This window comes from Anabrus simplex, chromosome 1 (assembly GCF_040414725.1).
Source record: "Anabrus simplex isolate iqAnaSimp1 chromosome 1, ASM4041472v1, whole genome shotgun sequence".
Lineage (NCBI taxonomy): Eukaryota > Metazoa > Arthropoda > Insecta > Orthoptera > Tettigoniidae > Anabrus > Anabrus simplex.
The window spans coordinates 647,054,173-647,077,633 of record NC_090265.1 but is presented as its reverse complement, the minus strand read 5'-3'; the positions used below and the strand labels follow the sequence as shown (position 1 = coordinate 647,077,633).

At 39.2% G+C, this 23,461-nt stretch overlaps 1 protein-coding gene across 1 annotated transcript in view; it reads right to left on the bottom strand.

Moving 5' to 3' along the window:
- The window catches only part of LOC136857262 (uncharacterized), a 96,829-nt gene that overhangs the window by 11,578 nt on the left and 61,790 nt on the right, over positions 1-23,461 (bottom strand). The window contains exon 4 of the mRNA XM_067135767.2: positions 23,182-23,286. Coding sequence (XP_066991868.1) covers positions 23,182-23,286 — 105 coding nt within the window. The remainder of the gene's footprint in view (positions 1-23,181; positions 23,287-23,461) is intronic.

Genomic DNA, 23,461 nt, shown 5'->3' with positions numbered 1-23,461 from the left:
AAGAGAAGTAGAGGGAGACCAAGACAACAATAGTTAGACTCAGTTTCTAATGATTTAAAGGTATAGAATTAAATGAGGCCACAACACTAGTTGCAAATACAGGACTGTGGTGACGTTTAGTAAATTCACAGAGGGTTGCAAACTGAGCGCGAAAAGGCATAACGGTCCATAATGACAAAAATCCACAGCCTGTTTCCAGTCACTCGACCGGATCAGGAATGGAATGGAATGAATGAAGCCCCCATCTAGGAGCAAGGATGGGAATTGTGCCGGCTGCCGAAGCCTGTCGCACTCTTCTGGGGCAATGATTAATGACTGACAGATGGAATGAAATTATATTGGAGAGTGTTGCTGGAATGAAACATGACAGGAAAAACCGGAGTACCCGGAGAAAAACCTGTCCTGCCTCCGCTTTGTTCAGCACAAATCTCACATGGAGTGACCGCTATTTGAACCACGGAACCAAGCAGTGAGAGGCTGGCGCGCTGCCACCTGAGCCACAGAGCAGCGTCTATAATGATGATGTATATATGTATTTATTGTTTTCTTTGATTAGAAAAAGCCAGTATAGCCAGAAACATCTTAATTAGTTCCCGAGAAAATGGAGTTGGGGGTGACCCCAGAATGCGTAATGTCACAAGCCACACCTCCTGGAAGATGAACACATGTGACGTTGCCTCATTTGTTTCTTCTGTATTCTCAGTGTTGGCCAAAATCTACACCCAAACGTTATCTGTTTTCCTTCCCACCCAGAATTCTTCTGATTACATACATTATCTCTTTAATTTCATAGGAACTTCCCTGTACCACACGAAGTTCCTTACATTCTGATAAAACATATTTCCCACTTGTACCCTTCTGCTGATCTCCTTATCCAATCTTGCATTATATCACTTCCCAAATATTTGAAGCATTCAACAACCTCAAGGTTTTGTCCCCTGATACTAACGATTCCTATTCCTTCTGTTTCTCCTCTTGTCATCTCCACAGTTTAGCTTTCTCCATACTGATTTTCATACTATATTTCTCATTAATGTCATTTAAATGCTCTAGTTGGATTTACATTTCTGTACTGCTGACTCCCCGGATCACTATGTCATCTGCAGTCAACAATATACTCGTATTCCCGGTATATGTTACCTTTGTTTCCTTTAGAATTTCATTCATAACCATTATTAATATACTGTAAGTGAAAATAAATACACTAAGTATATAAATACACTTCCCTGTCTTAGTCCAATTTGATTTCTAAAACAATCTGGACACAACTCAAACAGTTTTTATACATTGCTTTCATTAATTCCCTTGTTTGCTTTCCACCACCTTTTCTTTCCAGGGTTTCCCACACCTTTCCTCTATTAACAGTAGTGTTTGCTTTCACTGGATCAAGAAATACCATTACCAGATCTTTTCCATATTCCTACTGTTTTTCCACCAATAATCTGATGGTAAATATAGGATCTATCATTGACCTGCCCTGTCAAAAGCCATCCTATTGTTGTTCTAAATTTCTTCACATCCTTCCTCTCATCCTCCTTTCTTTTTATTCTCTCCAATAATTTAGCTACTTGATTCCTTGATAATTGTCACATCATTTCCTATTACCTTTCTTAAATATTGTATTTGCTTGCAAATAACTCGCATTAATTTCTGACGTCACAAAGGCATACCGTACATAAACAACATAAAGTTTGTGTATTCCGTAGACGTGCCTACATTAAATACCGGGACTGTACCAATTGCTGTCACGGTACTTTGTACGTGACATTACAAGAAGAAGCTGCATTTCTTTCTACCTGCAGAACAGTTGAGGCTAGCCGCTATAACAAAAATACCTAACTCGCAAACCCCCGCCCCAAGGCTGCATTCCTAGCCAGTCAGTCACACTCGGTCATCCCTCTCACTCTTCCATCTTTGTCAATATGCTTATCGCTACCTGTCCGGCAGAGCTGATCACATGAACTGGGAGTGTTTCCCTGTCCAGGCAGTCAAGTGATCACAGCATTAGGTATCATCCATCTGTTGTATTGTCGACAAGTACCAGTATTCAGTCTTCACTTTTCATTCTTGTTTCTTAGTATTCAGTCTTCACTTTTCATTCTTAGATAAGTTTTCTTGTGTAGGTCAATATTTAAGTTATGGAGAAGCATGGTAGTTATATGGCTGGGTTTAAACTCAAAGTGATAACATATGCTGAAGAACAAAGTAACAGAGCTGCCGGTCGAGATTTCAGTGTGACTGAGTTTAATGTTCGCTACTGGCGTAAACAGAAAGCTGTGTTAGAAATCACCAACCAAAAACTTAAGGCATTCAGAGGGCTGAAAACTGGTAAGTTTCCTGAGCTGGAAGACGAGTTGCTTCGTTAAGTTACAGAGTTGTAAAATGATGGGTTTAGTATCTCGCATGAGATGCTACATTTCAAAGTGCGTGAACTAGCGATTAAAGGAGGAATCAGCTGTTCGGATCTGAAAGTGAGCCAGGGTTGGATCTGCAGATTCATGACATGAAAGGGATTGAATCTGCGAAGGCGAACATCTCTCTGCCAGAGAATGCCAAGCGATTTCAGCGACAAAATCTTAGATTTTCATCACCATGAGATAACAATGCGGAAGAATAACAATTACCTCTTATCTCAAAGTGACAATGCAGATCAAAACCCTGATAAACTTCGACATGCCATGCAACACCACCATCAACAAGAAGGGAGAATCTAGCATGCTTGTACGTACAAGTGGGTGTGAAAAACAGCGTTGCACTGTTATCCTAGCAATAACTGCAGACATGTGAAAATTCCCACCGTACATTATTTTTTTTTTTAAAAAAAAAACAGTGTTTAAAGCGAAGTTTCCTAAAGGCATTCATGTATGGGTTCAAGAGAAAGGATGGATGGCTACAGCTCTTGTCCAGGACTGGGTCCATACAGTGTGGGGAGCACGGCCAGGGGTACTGCTTCGACGCCCAGCAATGCTAGTGTAGGACAGTTTCTGCGGACACTTGGTGGAAGACACGAAGAAACATCTTCAGGAACTGAAAACTGATCTCTTAATTATTGGTGGACTCACACATTTTCTACAGCCCTTAGATGTTTCCGCCAACAAGTCCTTTAAGGACAACATACGTAAATTGTACACCGAATGGATGGCAGGAGGGGAGCATGAGATGACACCAGCAGGCAAAATAAAGAGGCCGTGAGTTGAACTCATATGTGTGATTGGGTTATGCGGGCATGGGTTATGGTGTCGACAGACGTTATTGTTACGAGTTTCCTGAAGACGGGCATCACAAATGCGTTGGACGGAAGTCAGGATGATGCAGTATGGGATGGTGACCAGAATGATGCACGCGAGAATAGCTCAGAGACAGAAGACAGTGACAATAGGGTAAGTATGCCAGTGGTCTCGTTTCAATAGCTTAAAGCCAATTTTATGTTTTTTTTCTTTTTGGGAATACGATCTTTTGCACAAAAATCCCCACAAATATCATGCACCGAAAATGTTCACACTTATTTTTTGTCAAGAAAGCGCAAGTTACATGCAAGCAAATATGGTACTGGTATTGAAATGAAATGGCGTATGGCTTTTAGTGCTGGGAGATCCCAGAACAGATTCGACTCGCCAGGTGCAGGTCTTTTGATTTGACTCCCGTAGGTGACCTGCGCGTCGTGATGAGGATGAAATGATGATGAAGACAACACATACACCCAGCCCCCCTGCCAGGGAAATAAACCAATGATGGTTAAAATTCCCGACCCTGCCAGGAATCGAACCTGGGTCCCCTGTGACCAAAGGCCAGCACGCTAACCATTTAGCCACGGAGTATTATTACACCTTTACACCAATCAACAGATACTTGCTTTTTCTTCCATATACACCTAGCGTTTAAAGTTAAAATCTTCATCACTGATCCGTATTGAACTAATAGTTACAATATTAAAAAGAGAAAAATGTTCCACCTTTTCAATACAATAACACTGTTGCACGAATCAATGTAGCAACCTATTTAATTTTATAAGGGACGGGTTTTGACATCTGTCCATGTCATCATCAGCCTACACAAAAATGGCAAGAAGTTAACACAATTGTAGCACTTATGACACTTTTCTTGAATTAAAAATAGAAGTTCATGTAGAGGTACTTGAGCACTCTTGCTGATCTTGAGGTTAAAAAAATGATGCAGTATAGTTCACAATTGTTGTTATTCAAGGAATAAAATTTTTGTTGCTAGGTAACAAATGATATAATTTTATTTTAAAAGGAGGATAGTGGTATATATAAAAACTCTTAGAATATGAGACTATTAGTATTGATATGGATTTTTTGATATCTAAGAAAAGGAAAGAAATTAAAAATAAGAAACAGAAAAGTGAAAATGGTAAGGTAAGTATTATTATGAGGTTCACATTTAATTTAGCCTTGTCATGAAGTACAAGAGGAAGTAAGAACCGAAAATTGAATATAGGTAGGGAATAGGAGGGGGTAAGGGAGTAAGGGGAGTAGTTTAAGGTGGGTCAGGGGGGGTGTTGTGGTAAGAGCAAGTAGCATGAGAAGGTGTTGTGTATTATGTGGAAGATTGAACGCCTACTGGTCAACTTGAAGCTTTTGAAAACTAAAATAAGGAAGTCAAAAAGAATGTTCGGTTTTTCAGACAAATCGTTAAGGTTTTGGTTAGGATTAAAATATTGATCAAGGTGTATTAAACAATTTTCAGTGATATCAAGAAGAGGGCCTTTGTTTAGGGTACAAATAATTTCAATGTCTTGGTATAATGTAGTGAAATGATGTTTTACGTCTTGCATGTGTTGTCCTATTGCTGAGAATTTATTGTATCTTATCGCGTGAACATGTTCTGAATATCTAATTTTGAAGCTGCATCCAGTTTGTCCAATGTAAGAAGAATCACAGGTGTTGCATTTAAAACGGTATATGCCAGATTTTGAAAATATATTAGTTCTGTTTATAGATTTGGAGTTATAAATTACATCAATGTTTCTATTGTTCGTTCGAAAGGAAATTTTGGAATTATGTTTTTTGAAGATATTGGCAATGCAGTAGACGTTTTCATTGAAAGTGAAGGTAGAGTAAGCTGCTGGTTTAGGACTGTCATTTGATAGTGTTGTATTTGTTCAGTGTTTAAATTTATTGATTATTCGTTCAATAAAAAATCTGCTGTAACCATTAAATTTAGCGATGGAACGTGTGATATTAAGTTCTATATTTAAATTTTCTTTAGATAAAGGTATTTTGAAAGCGCGGTTAACCATACTGTTGTAAGTGGCACATTTATGTGATTGTGGGTGTGAGGAGTCTTGTCTTATGGTAGTAGCTGTTTGTGTGGGTTTCCTATAAATCATATAAGATAAAGAATAAGGTAATCTGCTAATTGTTATATCTAGAAAATTGACTGAACTGTTGGATTCAGTTTCAAGTGTAAATTTAATATGAGGATCAATCTTGTTGAGATTATTAAGAGTAGAGGATGCATTAATAATCCTATCATCTAGAATTACCAATGTATCATCCACATATCTTGCCCAAAAAAGTATATTCTTGAAATTATCGTTGTTATCAATAAAATTGTGTTCCAGAAAATCTAAGTATATCTCTGCCAAGATCCCCGATGCTGGTGATCCCATTGCCAAGCCTTCTTGTTGGTATATTATATTGTCAAATGTGAAAAAATTGTTATTGACTACCAATTTTAAGACAGTCATGAAATCATGAAACTCAAATTTACTCAGGTGACTGTATGTATTCAGGTTTCTTTCGATAATGGGAAATAATTTTTTGGTATTAATGCTAGGGTACATATTGACAATATCAAAAGAATGTAAACAATGGTGTGGTTGAATTTCAAAGTTGTTCAGTTTTTCAATTAGCTCAATAGTACTTTTAATAGACTTTTTTGATAAAAACTTATAATTATTCTTTAGAAATTTCTGAATGAATTGGGCTAATTTGCATAGTGGACTGGATCTGTAATTAATGATCGGGCGAATCGGGACATCAGCCTTGTGGATCTTAGGGAAAGCTTTTGCAGTTGGTAGACCCGGATTCATGTCCAATAACTTTGTTTTCTCATAATCTGTGAATAGGAAAGAAGTGTTCTTTAATGTTTGCTTAAGAAGACGCTGAATCTGTTGAGTTGGGTCTTTTTTAATTATTGAAAAAGAATTATTGCTGAAAAAGTTTTTGTTTTTTTCAATGTATTCAATTTTATCCATAACAACGGTTGTGTTACCCTTATCAGCTTTTGTAATGATGAGATTATTATTTTCAATTTTCTTTTTAAGCTTGAAAATGAGTTGTCTTGAATAACAACAATTGAGAACTATACTGCATCATTTTTTTTAACCTCAAGATCAGCAAGAGTGCTTAAGAACCTCTACATGAACTTCTATTTTTAATTCAAGAAAAGTGTCATAAGTGCTACAATTGTGTTAACTTCTTGCCATTTTTGTGTAGGCTGATGATGACATGGACAGGTGTCGAAACCAGTCCCTTAATAAATTAAATATGTTGCTACATTGATTCGTGCAACAGTGTTATTGTATTGAAAAAGTGGAACATTTTTCTCTTTTTAGCATTGTATACACCTAGCAGCCTATATACATATTGCTGAACATATGCTTATCAAATATAAATGGGATTGTATTATTTACTAAGCAATACCTTGCCACAATATACTAAGAGGTTACGGGCCTAGAATATTTGTAAAATATGACGTAAGTAAGTTTTTGTCGCGTATGCAAAACAGGCAAGTCTCAAGTTTGATCTTGTTCCTTAAAAAATTTTGCAGCACGCTGAGAAATGAGTGCCGCTGGTATGAAATATGAAGTATTGAATGAAGAGAACTATAACACCTGAAAAATTCAGATGCGAACAGTCCTTATCAAAAATGATTCATAGGGGCGGGCCTATGTCAGGGGGACTAAAACAAAGCAACAGTGGACAATGGCACAACCATACAGGCATGAGTTGATGGGGACTTTAAAGAACAATCAGACACCATTCCCGCTATGTACCCATTCCAAATCAAACAAGTAAAAGGATGTGAAACCTTACGCGTGGTATGGCTTCGGTTGGAGGAGACTTACCAATCTAAGGGACCAGCACAGAAGGCGGCCCTTTTAAATAAATAGGTCTCTTCTAAAATGCAGGAAGACAATGATGCAAGAGAGCACACTCGTCAATTTTTTGACATCGTCGACAAGTTGACAGAGATGGAGGTAGAATTAAATCGTGTTTTTATCGCCGTTATGTTGCTATGCAGCTACTCGAAAAGTTTTGAAAACTTTCGTTGTGCCATTTCATTGCAGGACAATTTACCGACTCAGCAGATTCTACAAATAAAATTCAGCAAGAAGTATGACTCGCGCAAAGATGCCAGTCAAAGTTCAATGCAGAACGCGATGATAGCTGGTAAGGCCGCGACAATCATCAATTGAAATCAAAATCTTTAAGGTTCCACCTTGTTCAATACAAATACACTGTTGTTAAATGCTTTTTACAACATATATTTTATTGCAGAACTAGTTTCGGCGCTCATTTAGGAACCATCATCAATTGCATAATAAGTACAGAAACTTGGAGATATAACAATATAAAACAACATATTGGTATAATTAACTCCTTAATATCTATCTAACGGTAAGTTTAAAACTCTAATTTACAAACAAGATAACCCTTTTGAGTCAAAAATGTAAAATCTCATCTCTGAGTGATGAGTTGTCTTCAGTATTCTGTGATGGCTATTATTCTATACACTTGTAAAAATCAAGTTCAACTACATTCTTAAAATCGTGAAATTAGAGCTGAATCAAGCCCTAAAATGTTAAAATGTTCATTTCACAGATGCATTAGTAGCCATTTATTGGATAAAAAACTTGTTGTGTTCATTAAATTGCTAGAATGCGCCGTCTTCTGATGTTTAATGATATGTGGAAACTTAGTTCTTATGTTGTATATCTAATGGTTGGAACTGTGATTATTTGCCCTGATGTTGTTAAGCGGCCATAGCCTCTCAGTTCAATACAACCCTGTAATGATGAAAGCCCAATGTTAATAGAAAGCGAGATAAATATTAAAAACCTGATTGAATCAAAATATTCATGAAGTCGACTCACCTCAACGGCTATGTACTTTGCGCGGCGACTGCAGCACGACGAGTGTGTCTGCTCGTGTCGTGTGCGATGTGATGAAGCGCTAAGGAAGGGGAAGTAGGGGCGGCAAGGGGAATGTTTCTGGAACGTTGACAATGTAGGAGAGGGTCCGGAGGGCTTTCTGGACGAAGACAGTAGTATGAAAAACTGTTACGTAGAGTTCGAAAGACGGACAAATTTTCTGGCATTCTTAGCTTGTCAAGTAATAGAATCAAGCAATCGTATAATACTTTGGGTTTCTCCGAAATTTCATTCAAATTTAGGTTAGCGTTATAATTAGACCTGGGATTTTAAGGCAAATGCCTATTTCGTTCCATACAAAATAACATGATTTTTTAAGATATGTTGACGTTTCATGACAAATCCCTTACATTATTAGAGTTTTATAGTGCCCTAAAATGCCTATTTGGACTAGAGCCTATTTTACTATTTTAGTGCCTAAAAATTCCTATTTTCTACATTTAAAATAAAATTCAACTTCTGTAATTTTTTCAATTACACAATGGACATCCCTGGAACAAGCAGAACAGCAGAGGGTGGTTTTTTCACAGAAATGTGTTCTTCCCAGACTACTGTCACCAAAGGAATGCTGAGTGAAGAAGAACAATGAGCAGGTAGTAAAGGACGTACTGTGTCGAGTGACGGGGGAGGGGGAGGATGATCTAGGAAGAACAAGGAGCAGGTATTAAGAAGGGACATACTGTGTCAAGTCGCCAGTGAAAGAATATCTGTTTAAGTGAATATAGTTCATCATGCCTAAAACGAAATCATCTAAGAGTGCGCTTATACAACAATGGCTTGTACAATTTCCAGGGATGATTTTTGAATGCAAGATTTTTTTCTGCCAGTACTGCAATAAACAGGTATGTACATATATCTTAAATTTCATATTAATCTAAAACTAAGGTTTTGATATTGGCTCCTCTAATTAATTGTAGAGACCTAGTCCAGGCCACCTGGGTTCAATTTCCAGTACCGGCAGTAATTTAGAAATCTATGAGGCCTGGAACGGTATTGACCCAGCATCGTGAGGACAATTGAGAAGCTACAGTTGGCAGGGGTCACTGAGGCAAGGCAATACGGCTGAGGGATGTATCGTGCTGACCACACACCACCCAATATTTGCAGGCCATGAGCTGGGCAGCAACCGTTATTGAAAGCCAAGGCCCTTCAGGGACTGTAGTGTTCTTGTTGTTAATTAACTTTAGAGTAATAATGGCTTAACTTAAATAGTTCAAAATTACAAATTTTATTCAATAGCTCACCTTTTCTATTCCTCATCTTAGTCTCTAATTGACATCACTTTATTGTGTTTTAGATTTCACATGAGAAAAAATGCCACCTTCAGCAGCATGCAGATACTGCCAGTCACAAAGCAAAAGCAGCCATGAAAAGTAACATTAGACAGACTCTGCTCACACAAACTATATCTCCTACAACCCATAATGGTTTCTATGCTGATATGTGTAGAGCCCTAGTTGCAGCAAATATCCCCTGGAATGCTGTGCATAATCTGGTTTTCAGAGATTTTTTATAGAAATACACCAAGCAGCACATCCCATCAGCACCTACATTAAAAAAAACTACTTAGATATTTGTTACAATGAGGTCATTCTGTCAATCAGGGAGGATATTGGGGAGTCTTGCATATGGTTGTGTGTGGACGAAACCACCGACTCTGTGGGCAGATACATTGCTAACCTTATAGTAGGAAAACTGGAACCCAATCAGGCACTGGCGTAGCCAGGGGGGGGGCCCAGGGGGGCCGGGCCCCCCCCAAAATATTTTCTGAAACTAGAGCGAGGATTAGCCATTGTTTTACGTACGGTACGAACAACTTAAAAACGTACGCCGAAATGTTAAATTAACGTAGCGACAAGAATCTATTAGTAGGGCTCAATAGGGACATACATAATTCTCCATATTTGTACTGCTTGAATGAAAGGAAGACACTTAGGATTGTGATGCGCGAGGATATTTCCCTGTAGAGGCCTCAGTATTGGGAATGAAACCGTGTATTGACAAATGTCAAGACATGAAGAAAGGGCCAATTAGCAAGGGATTACTCAGTAGGGGACCGGAACGTGACCACCGAGATAACGGGGGCCACGTTCAGAAACAGCTGCAAGCTTAAAACATCGTGTCAGCTTTTGCAGATCGGTTCCAGGAAACGACAATGTCCTAGGGATCCTCGGGTTGCACCGTGGTTGCGAGATGTGCTGTGTTTGAGTTGCAGCGTTGGGAAGACTGTGACAGGATTGTGAGCTGCACGTTAGTTCCTCATTTTGTGCCATATAAGTAACATTTTTTGAAGAGGGACCGTTTTGTCACTGAAAAGCCAACACTATGTGCATCCTCGGTAAGCTATGAAAAAGTTTTTTTTTTAATTCTTACAGTGCCAAGACAATCGCGGATGCGTGCCTAAGTTCGATAGGTAGGCCTATATATTTTGTCAAATGCCCGGGGACTGATTGGAACCTCAAATGGCACCATCAAAAGCGCGGGTAAATACTTTGTAATTGGCGGGCGTGATAACTCAGTTCCAATGCTTCTATCTCCTCATCAGGACGGCCCAGGCTTGAATCGCAGTCGATACATGAGACATTTTTAAAATGGGTAGTCACGTTCTATTGATACGGATTCTACTTAAAACACTAGATCCCGTCCCTTACCTTTCTTTATACTTTTGAGCCAGAACCGCATCATTTATGGTGGTGTATTTTGAGTATCCAACCATCTTCGGACTTACCTTGTACCTGAAATGGTGAGTGGATGCAGTGGCGTACCCACAAAATAATTTCAGGTTTCTCGTCCTTCTTGTCCAAGGCTAGATGATGAAGGCAAGAGAATGATGGCCCACCGTGACTCGTTATTTCGACATTATAAACAAACCCTAGATGACACAGACTTCGACTCTAACCGCATCTTAAGAAATCGCACAAAGCAGTTAATCAGAAGTTTTTAGATCAGTACTGATAATGATATATCATATAATCCATAACATTTTTGACACATTTCGCACCCGCGACCCCACAGATGTGGGAAAAGTGGGGAAGAAGAAGAAGAAGGAAATTACTATTAGCTTCCGGAATCCGCACGAATCCACCACTTTTACTTGGATCCAAGGACACTAATTTCCTTTTTCGGTATTCTACACCACCTAAACTATGGAAGTTTGGACACCTATCAAAATAAAATTCTGGATGAATGGGCCCCCCCCAAACTGAAATCCTGGCTACGCTACTGCAATCAGGCATCTACCGCTCACCTTCTTTGCTCTAAACAACTTGAGAAAGTCAATAGTCAAAGCATTGCATACTTCATCAACAAGGGGTTGCAATTGTTGTATCCTGGGAGTGTTGACGATTCTAAAGACCTTCTCCTTGTCTCCGATGCTGCTTCCTACATGACTGCCACTGCACCTCTCCTCAAAATTTCTATCCTTCTTTAATTCATGTTACTTGCATGGCCCATGCCTTGCATAGACTTGCAGAAACAGTTAGGGCCGAGTTTCCTGCAGTAAATACTCTCATTTCAACAATGAAGAAAGTGTTCTGTAAGGCTCCATCAGGAATAGCCATCTTTCGAGAGAAACTCCCCTCTATTCCCCTTCCACCACAACCAATCATCACCCGTTGGGGTTCCTGGATGGAAGTTGCCCTGTATTATGCAGAACATCTTGAGGAAATCATGACTGTGATAGACAATTTGCCTTTAACAGACAACTCTGCATGTGTGTCGTCTGTCAAAGAGCTGTTAAATGATTGTTCCAGTGTTCAGAGAAACATTGCATATATTCAGGCAAATTTTTCATTTCTTCCAGTCACCATTACAGAAATGGAGGAAAAAGGAAACAGTCTCAAACAGCAATTTTCTGTAATTGAGGAAGCTGAGAATAACATACAATGTGCTAGGGGCAAGGTAGGGGATAAAATAAGAGACAAGTGGTCTAGTGTACTGCAGAAGAACCCAGGTTATTCAGTGCTGAAAAGGGTACATCAGGTAATGGATGGGGAAAAGGTAGACTTACCAAGTGAAATTGAAATGAAAAATGTAGGTAAATTTTCCTATGCCCCTCTAACATCTGTGAGTGTGGAGCGCTCTTTTTCTGCTTTCAAAATGATTTTAACAGACAAAAGACACAGCCTGACTGTGGAAAATTTGGAGAAGATTATTGTTATGTATTGTAAAGCAAACTACGAATGAAAGTACTGTAGGAATGTTCTTCACAAATAATAAACACATACTCCATTCACGTTTACAGCGTTATTGGATGCCTACAGTGCTGTAATTGTGTACAGTGATTATAGTATTAAGTTTTTAGATCAGTACTGATAATGATATATCATATAATCCATAACATTTTTGACACATGAGTTTTTTATATTGTTTATGATAAATGTCTTTTATATTTTGTCTTAATTTTGCAGTTATTTTGGTTAAGAATAGGGATACCACAATTGTTAAAGCAAAAAAGTATCACGTTACAGTTTAAGTGTATATTGTAATATTTTAAAGTCTATTTCCTGCCTATCCACACATTTTAAAAACATATTTTAAGTGCCTATTTTCTCTTTTAAAAGCCTATTTACTTGTTTTAAAATCCCAGGTCTAGTTATAATACTGGTTTAAATGTATTAGACATGCTTCTGTAATGTCAAGCCTCGGTTCCTTAGCTAATGTTTCCATGACCTCAACATCGTGATCTATGTCTGTGAATTTATGTTTGTATTCATGGACGCGTTGGCCTATGGCTGAAAATCTATTACATTTCACAGCGTTGAGGTGTTTTTGATATCTGACATTTATGTTATGTCCAGTTTGCCCTATATATCTGCTTCCACAGTCTTTGCATTCGAACCTATATACATCTGATTTAGAGTACGGGTTGATCTTATTGACAGCTGATGCATTATGCAAAATTTCTGTACTTCTGTTATCTGTTTTGAACGCAATCCTAATGATAAGTTTCTTGAAAATGTTCGTAACTCTATAAACATTTTATTGAACTGAAGGTCACGATTTCTTTTTCTTCTGGTTTATCTTTAGTCAGGGTTGCAAGAAGGCGATATTTAAATTTACCTATTATCCGCTCTACAAAATTTCCTTTAAAGCTGTTAGCCTTAGCCATAGATTGAATAATGTTCAGTTCCTTGTCCAAGGGCAAACTGGACGTAGCTTTAATGTCAGATATCAAGAACACCTCAACGCTGTGAAATATAATAGATTTTCAGCCGTAGGCCAACATGTCCATGAATACAAACATAAATTCACAGACATAGATCATGATCTTGAGATCATGGAAACACTAGCTAAGGGACCGAGGCTTGACATTACAGAAGCGTGTCAAATACATTTAGACCAGTATTATAACGCTAATCTAAATTTGAATGAAATTTCGGAGAAACCCAAAGTATTATACGATTGCTTGATTCTATTACTTGACAAGCTAAGAATGCCAGAAAATTTGTCCGTCTTTCGAACTCTACGTAACAGTTTTTCATACTACTGTCTTCGTCCACAACGACCCCGGACCCTCCCCTACATTGTCAACGCTCCAGAAAAATTCCCCTTGCCACCACTACTTACCTTCCTTAGCGCTTCATCACATTGCACACAACACAAGCAGACACACTCGTCGTGCTGCAGTCACCGCGCAAAGTACATAGCCGTTGAGGTGAGTCGACTTCATGAATGTTTAGATTCAATCAGGTTTTTAATATTTATCTCGCTTTCTATTAACATTGGGCTTTCATCATTACAGGGTTGTATTGAACTGAGAGGCTATGCCCACTTAACAACATCAGGGCAAATAATCACAGTTCCAACCATTAGATATAGGATTTGATTCAGCTCTAATTTCACGATTTTAAGAATGTAGTTGAACTTGATTTTTACAAGTGTATAGAATAATAGCCATCACAATATTGAAGACAACTCATCACTCAGAGATGAGAATTTACATTTTTGACTCACAAGGGTTATCTTCTTTGTAAATTAGAGTTTTAAACTTACCGTTATATAGATATTAAGGAGTTAATTATACCAATATGTTGTTTTATATTGTTATATCTCCAAGTTTCTCTACTTATTATGCAGCTGATGATGGTGCCTAAATGAGCGCCGAAACTAGTTCTGCAATAAAATATATGTTGTAAAAACCATCTAGCAACAGTGTATTTGTATTGAACAAGGTGGAAACTTAAAGATTTTTATTTCAATTGTGATCTCAGTTCAATACAGGCAAATAAGGTGAAGTTCCTCACGTTTAAAAATAATCATCAAGGTGGTTAAGGTCATGGCAAAAAATAAAAGGAGAAGAATGACAAGAACAAAAAGAACAAGCACATGAAGTGCTTCAACTGCAGAAAAACAGGTCACCATAAAAGAGACTGCAGAGCACTGAAGAAAACAGGTGAACAATCTGCCAATAGTGCTGACCATGTGTGTTTGTACATTCTGACAGATATGATGTAGACTCAGGCACTTCAAACTAGGAACGACGCAGATTGTGATACCTGGTGTATTGACAATGGCTGCACATCTCAAAAGAAAAGGACATTAACGCTTTTGTGAAACTCAATGATGAGGGACTTGGGAAACTATACCTGGCCGGCTGTGCACTTGTTGATATATTGAGGGGAAAGGTTCTGTTTTAACTGTCACAAAGGTAAATGATGAGGTCAAGCGATTGGTTTCCAAAGTATCTGCATGTACCTGAGTTGCACAAATATTCAATATCAGTGATTAAAATCACAGATAAAGGTTGTTATGTCAAAATCAAGAAAATGAAAGCCAAAGTTGTGGACAGCAATGGGCACATACTACTGACTGCGACTTGTAAGAACGTACAGTAGTATCTTCAAGGACAATGCAGTGCGAAGTGCAAGAACATCATTGAGGGCGGCAAGGTAGGGAAAATTCCAAAGATGAAACCTCTAGAATATTGGCATATCCTGCTAGAACATTTCAATATATATGACCTCCCCAAAGGTGAATGGAAGGGGAATCTGTAAGGGATAACAATTGAAAATGTCAAGGAGGAATTTGATTGCACAGTCTGCTCACAGGGGAAGATGGGCCGACCGCCGTTCCCGAAAGCATCTGAGAGAAATTCGGCCATGGGCGACCTAGTGCCTTTGGACATTTTTGGCCCAACACTCATTCCCTCACATGCTATAAAAATAAATTTTTGCATATTCATTGAAGACTCCTCCAAGATGGTGCGAGATAAAGCTCATTAAACAGAAAAATTGGGTACTTAAAAGGTTTTACATTTTCATATCTAATATGTACACAGAACATGAAAAGAAAATTGAGTGTCTTCAATCATGTAATAGATTAGAATCTGAGAAACAAGATTTCGAAAAACTATGTGAGAAACATTGGATATCCTGACTACTAACGGCTCCCTACAATCCTGAACAGAATGGGTCACCAAGAGACACAATCGAACACTCGTGAAGAGGGCAAATGTTTGCTAATACAATCAGAGTTGCCATCAACACTTTGGGGGGGGGAGAGGCAATTAACATCACAAACTTCATCATAAAAAGGTGTCCCAAGAAAAAGTTGAAGGGGAAGATGCCATACGAGCTTGGCATGTTAAGCCACCCGATGTGAATGACTTCAAACCGTTCTGGTGCAAAGTGTTAGTCATGGACAGGAAACCAGGAAGAGGTACGCTCGAACCTTGCTCCAGGTAAGGAATCTTTGTGGGATACAGCACGGAAACAAAGGGATATTGGGTCTGGATTTTGAGCACTGGTAAGATCAAAGTGTCAAGAGATGTCAAGTTACTGGAGAAATCACAATGCAGTCGAACAATGTGTGCGGAAATTTCCAGCCAGAGGAAGTGACTTCGCGAGGACCATCCAGTCCGATGAATGATGACACTTCAGCAGAGAAGCGTCCATCAATCACTATCAAAGACAAAGCGCAGGTGCTGAAATCTTAGACCAACAAGATGACTTTGCAGCAGAAGATTCGGACCAGGAAGATTATCTTTTTCCTGAGGGGAAACCATCCAGGAGCCAACCCAGAAAAAGATGCAAGATTTACACTGGATGACCAGGAAGGCGCCGTTTTGATTGTGGTGACAGCACCGATAAATCAAGATGAATAGAAGGCAGACTTTGCGTATCTGACTAAAGTCCCTATCTCGATGGCTTTGCCTGGAGAACAATCACATGAATGGCGGAAGCTTTGGCAAATGAAGTGAAGTCGCTACAGCAAAACAGGATGTGGGACATGCTATCAGTAGCCAAGAAAGTGATTGGAAGCCGTTTCACTCTACAAAACAAATATGGAAAGACAGACTTTTGGAGAAGAGAAAAGCTTGAACCGTTGCAAAAGGATGCTCCCAGCCTTTCAGGAAAATCTATCACAATATTTTGCCCAGGTTGGTTGATTGGATTCAATTAGTTAGGCCATGCCATATGCAGCATAGAACACAAAGATTATTTATCAGTATGATGTCACTACAGCCTATCTCAATGGTGACTAGGATGAAGATGTGTTCATAGAGTTGATTAATGAGATGGAAGAAGTACTCAAGGACACTGTTGAAAAGAATAATCATGATCAAGAATTTGCCCATAAAGCTGAGGCCATGTTGCAAAGGCTGAAATCAGGGAAACCATTTGCCACTTGAGAAAGGCGTTACAGTAAAACCTCGTTAATTCTAAGACATTGGGACGCAAAAATTGGACTTCGAATTACATGATTTCGAATTAACAGCCAACTCGTAATTCAGAAATGCCAACATTTGCCATGTCACAGAATATTCTAAGACCCGTTACTGCATGAAATTAACATTGATTCACAGTTTAAACCTTTCAAATACCATGGAAGAACCTATTTCTGAAATGTATCGAACAAGGTACATTTACATTATTCAAATAATGCACTTGGATAAATCACTGGCAAACATAACCTCACGTAACGAAAGAAAAACACACAATTCAAAAACGAGGACAAATTATCCTGGCTCCCTTGTGCAAATGCTTTATTTTCCGCATTACTGTACTGCTTGCATTTTTTAGATGCCTAGTACTTGCACGGAATGCCCGACGCCCTTAAAACATTGTGGCTTATCCAACTTTCCTATGATGAGGGGAGAAAGTCTCTCGCTTCCATGTGTATTGCAACACACTACAATGACCTCAACCCTTATACGATTTCCCGGCTGGCACTTTTTTCCTTTAAAAATAAGTCTGCTTGGGCTCGTCATTCAAAGAAACAATGCAGTTTCATTGGCACTGACAATATTGTTCAGTGCGTATGAATTGATTATATGAGCCACGCTTTTTTGTCAACTGTCGGCATCACCAGTGTTCCCGGATTCTGCTTCTCCGCACACTGTCCGCTACGTGATATTGTGGCGTTTCTTAAAACACTGAATATAAAAGAATTAAGATTTCACTCAAACCTAACAAATATGAAGCACACTGTAGACACAACAAAGTGAGTTAAATTGCAGGAAGCTACCTTGCACGTTCCAGAAGATGCGTTCTATCATGACGCGGATAAGTTTTGAATATAAGTTACTCTGTAAAATACTTTTTTTTTTTTAAACGTAATGGCAGTTTTGAGTTAAAGTCTGAATTTCGGTAATGGAACTGACATTGTTCTTCGAATTAAGAGTTACCCGGATTTTGAATTAAACAATTGAAAAACATGCAAAACCATACCTCATGCTTCCAGGAACGAGAGCTTCTTTGAATTAGCCAATTTTAAATTATATCAAGGTTCTAGTGTATATGGTTTGAAGCAGGCTGGTCGAGCTTGGCACCGACACCTAGATTAACAATTACCTAGTCGAGGAGTAATAACATTGAAGAGAGATCTGTGCATATATGTGAAGGATCAAGATGCAGATCTAACCGTCATCGTAGTATAAGTCGATAATATTTTGGTGATGTGTCAGAACCCTTAGAAAATTATCAACTTTGAAAATTGTCTTAAGTGAGGCTTTTGAGTTAAAGAATCTTGGTGAAGTGAATCATTATCTGGAGATAGACTTCTACATAGATGACACCAAGATTATGTTGAATCAACGGATGTACACAGAGGACATTCTGCGCTATTTCAACATGTCGGAATGCAATCCTGTATCCATGCCTGCCATTCCTGGAACAAAGCTCACCAAGGCCAATGTATGGAACACTTCAGATGATAACAAACCACCCTACTGCAAACTCATGGGATGTCTACTGTATTTTTCAATAGCTACACATCCTGACATAGCCTTTACAGTTCTTTCCCTCAGCCAGTACAACAAATGCTTTGGAAAGTCCCATTGGATGGTGGCAAAGAGGGTTTTGCACTATATAAAGGGCACCTTCGACTTGGGGATCAGTTACAGCTTTGGAAAGGGATCAATAGCAGAATAAGGAGACGCAGATTATGGAGGGTCGATTGACGACAGATGCCCATTTACTGGAAACGTCTTTATTATTCAAGGTTATAAATTTCATTATTGGTTCCGTATTGAATTAAGATTATATATAATTTACAAAGTTTATTCCACCTACACAATACTGTACAAAAATTGCAATGTCTATAAATACATTACAATATGCTATCAAGGGACTAGTTTTGACCCTATGTGGCTCATCATCAGCCTAACTAAAAAACACTTATGGATTTGCCGATGTCCTAAAACAAAATTACATTGTGGAAATAAAAATTAAAAGAGTAAACTGTGTAGGTGATGCGATAATGTACATATAAAATGGTGGAGTGATGAAATGTTGATAGATAAAATAATGTTGTACTGAACAATGACAAATAAAATATTATAGAATAGTATCACATGATTTTTCACAATGATGGTTAAAATATGCCCTTGTTTAGTGAATACTCTAAAATTGCACATTAAAAGTATAAAATGCTGTTTGAAGAAGTATCTGGACTTTGCATTCAATGCCCTTTGTGGCTCTTGTCTTTAACTGGCTGATACCTTCCACTTCTTCCCCTGATTGGTGTTAACAGAGGATGGTGCTTAAAACAATAGTCGCCGGGCTGAGTGGCTCAGACGGTTAAGGTGCTGGCCTTCTGACCCCAACTTGGCGGGTTCGATCCTGGCTCAGTCCAGTGGTATTTGAAGGTGCTCAAATACGTCAGCCTCGTGTCGGTAGATTTACTGGCATGTAAAAGAACTCCTGCGGAACTAAATTCCGGCACCTCGGCATCTCCGAAAACCGTACGAGTAGTTAGTGAGACGTAAAGCAAATAACATTTATTATTATTAAAACAATAGTCACCTCCACTACTACTACCACCACTGCTACAGCAACCCTCCATTCATTTTGTGTAACTCCTTCATGAAGAAAGTAATTAAATAAGTACTTCAGATATTGTACTACATCCCAACCCATTGCCCTTATTATACCTCCACACCAGAAATATTACCAATTCCTGCTACTTTACAAAAAAATGCAAAAGTTGAAAACTAGAAAAGATTTTTATTACAATAGTTATGTTTCAGTACTATGCCAGTATCAGTCACTTCCTCAACGTTATCCGTATGTCCAAATGTCTTAACACCCTGCACACTGAATACTTGATGCAAGTGTAATGGACTAGTATAACTTGGAAACAATATTCTCTAACCCATGGGTAAATTATGGAAATATCGAGCTTGATGAGTATTATTATTTTTATTAGCGCTATATGGCAAGGAAATGGAAGTGTTCCTTATTTGTTATCTGGAATCGACAGTGTGTTCCTTATTTGCCATCTGGAAATCTGGCAACCCCATATCCAATGCCTGTCGTAAGAGGCGACTAAAAGGGCCCCAGGGCGTATGAATTTGGGAGCGTGGGTTGACGACCCTAGGGCCGTTAGCCGAGTCCTGACATTGCTCCCACTTACTTGTGTCAAGCTCCTCACTTTAATCTATCCTATCCAACCTACCTTGGTCAACCCTTGTTCCATTCCCACCCTGATGGTATTAGGTCGCAATGCCTACAGTGCCTTTCCAGTCCAGATTAATGTAGTTATGTCCGGACTTCATTTGGTATAAATCGTGGTCTTATTCCACAGTTCAAAAAAAGTAGAGGAACATGTTTTGTAACGTTCGGTATGTGAAAGTTAATTTGGTAGATGGGGTTCCATTGGTGGTACAGCATACCTTGAGATCTTAGCTACTCAGGGCATGTCAAATCGAAGTTAATACTCCATCTGTAGGCGTAGCCATGCATTAAACTGTCAGGTGACCCCTCAAAATAAAGTGAATATCGGTGCGTCCGTGTGTCGTTGTGAGGTACACAGACTACTGCGGTCATTTAAGCATGTTGTACGCAAACCAGCACATCCTATGAGACGTCTTAATAAGGTTCAAGTCACAAGGGCCGTCACTTTGATCTAGGAAGGATGGCCTTTTCGTCGTGTTGCGATGGATCTCAATGTCTCTCCGTCAGTTATTCAACACTTGTGGAATCGCTACAATGAGACAGGCCCGTTCACAAGGAGGGTTGGACAAGGTCGTGGACGCATGACAACCCCACAGGATGACCGATATCTTACCATCTGTGCGTTGCGGCGTCGTTCAGCAACTGCCAGAGAAATGCAACAAGACCTCAGGAGGGTCACTGGAGTCACGGTGTCTGACCAGACAGTAAGGAACTGGTTAAGAGAAGTGTTCTTATGACCCAGACGGCCTGTTCAAGTGGCCCGTTCAATGCAGCAACATCGCGCAGCTCGCCTTCTGTTTGCCTGTACCCATGTCAACTGGCAACTTTGCCAATGGAGACCTGTGTTGTTCACAGGCAAGTCCAGATTTCCCCTGACACAGCGTGAGGGACATCAACGTGTATGGAGACGCTGTGGTGAGCAGTATACGCCAAATGTTGTGTAGGAAAGCCACCGATTCAGACAAGGTTCTGTGATAGTGTGGGGTGGCATCAGTATTGATTGCCGTACGGATCTTGTCAGCGTCCGTGGCAATCTTGCTAGGGTGGGGCACATCGAGCAAATTCTGCTAAAGCATGTGTTGGTTGCTGCATACGGTGATGGCCCTGAATTCGTATTCATGCACGACAATGCCAGGGCTCATGTAGCGCGTATCACCAGAGCAGTCTTGCGAGAACTGGACATTCAAGAGATGGAATGGCCAGTAGTGAGTCCTGACCTTAATCCCGTCAAGCATGAGTGGGATAGACTTGACAGAAGTGTTCATGGGCGTCCTGTTCCACCACAGAAACTCCATTATCTCAAACAGGCTCTCATTGAAGAACGGGACCTGATACCGCAATGTGACCTCCGTCGACTTATACGGAGCATGCGACGTAGGTGTCAAGCTGTGATAAATGCTTGTGGAGGACATACACCGAACTGAAGCTCTCCAACTGCAATAAAACTCCACCCTGGGGGACTGTTATCACTTTGTTTTTGACCCTATTTGGACATTTCAGTTTGTGTTCTGAAAACGAACACGAATCCATACTTTTTCTTTTGTATACTTCAACAGCAAAGAGTAAAGGTTTAGTTGGTAATATACCTGGGTGTGAGGTATTGTTTTGTGGATCATGGCATACGTTCAAAAACATGTTCCCCTAATTTTTTCAACTGTGTAATTGTGTAATATTTGTGAGGTTATGTCATGAAATATCTGCTGTATGTATATTAATATGAGTATTTTATAGTATATAATTTATTATTACCTATATATATGATGTATAAATCCAATGCAATGTTGTGCAACTCATGGTAATAGTCCAGAACAACGTATCTTAGGAACTAGAGAGTTACAGAAAATTCCATTCATTGTAAATAGGTTACTGGAGACTCTTGAAATTACGAGAAAACATGCTGCGTCATATTCTTCTAGAAGTCTGGCCAGGCAATGTATATAAAGAGGCAGTCTTAAGGGTTGAGTAGAGTTGTTTTAGTGAGAGTTATGAGTGCAAGTTGTTAATTGAGTATGTGAATTTGTTACGTTGGTAGGTGATTGATATGCAAGTGTTGCAGTCTCCAGCCTTCTCCTGCTTCTTCGTAGTAGTGTTTTGTTTCAAGATGGCAGTTTATTAGTGTGTGTGTGTGTGTGTGTGTGTGTGTGTGTGTGTGTGTGTGTGTGTGTGTGTGTGTGTGTGTGTGTGTGTGTAATATGTATATATAATTTGTAAATAATACAGTGTATACAATTGACAGCATTTTGTGTGTAGTCTTTGTGGCTACAACATACTTCTAAAAACCAAACCCCACGGCACTTAACGCCCTTGGCCTGCCCAGCGACCGCTGCTCAGCCCGAAGGCCTGCAGATTACGAGGGGTCGTGTGGTTAGCACGACACATCCTCTCGGCCATTATTCTGGGCTTTCGAGACCGGGGCCTCCATCTCACCATCAGATAGCTCCTCAATTCTAATCACGTAGGCTTAGTGGACCTCGAACCAGCCCTTAGGTCGAGATAAAAGTTCCTGACCTGGCCGGGAATCAAAACCGGGGCCTCCGGGCGAGAGGCAAGCAGGCTACCCCTACACCACAAGGCCAGCTACAACATACTTCTGCCTTCTGCAAATCCTCACATGTACACTCCCCTGGGTCATTTAAATTTTCTGAAATTTCCTTCCTGATACCTACTTCTGCCTTAAAATACCTATTATACCCTTCCAGTTTTTCACTAAAATTCATATTACTGCCAATAATGCTTGCCATCATGTTATCTTTAGCTGAGGTTACTGCTAAATTAAATTTCCTAGTTAAGATCTTTCAGTGTATCCATCCTTCCACAACAACATCTAACTCTATTTCTTTCTAATCTAAACCACCTCCTGTTGAATATGCTAATCTAGTCGTCACATTTTTCTATGTACTGGTCATCATTAAGTCAACTGCAGTTATCTACAGAACATATTAATGTGAAAATATGAAGAAGGATATTGGCCAAAACATGCAATGGCAATGTCATTAGTTCAGGCTATACAACTAATGGATGTATCAAGGGATGCAATATCAAAATGACATTTATCATATCTCAAGCATCAAATTAAAATAAAAGTTAAGTGCTCAAATTCCTTACTTGGATGAGTGAAGCGCTCTGGTCTTACTTTCGCTGTATGATGATCTGGAGTAAAGCAACAATCACTTGGTTGAAGAAACTCATTCTCCTCTTCAGGCGTTTCTCCTAAAAAGGGAATGGATGTTACGCTAGAGGTGGTGGCTGTGTTAGTGTTCAAGGCCCTCTCTTACACTTAATCACTAGAAGAGTACACATCCTCATAACTTATAATTACAAACACAAATAACATAAATAATAATAGTAGTAACAATATAATAATAATAGAATCCTTAATTTTAAA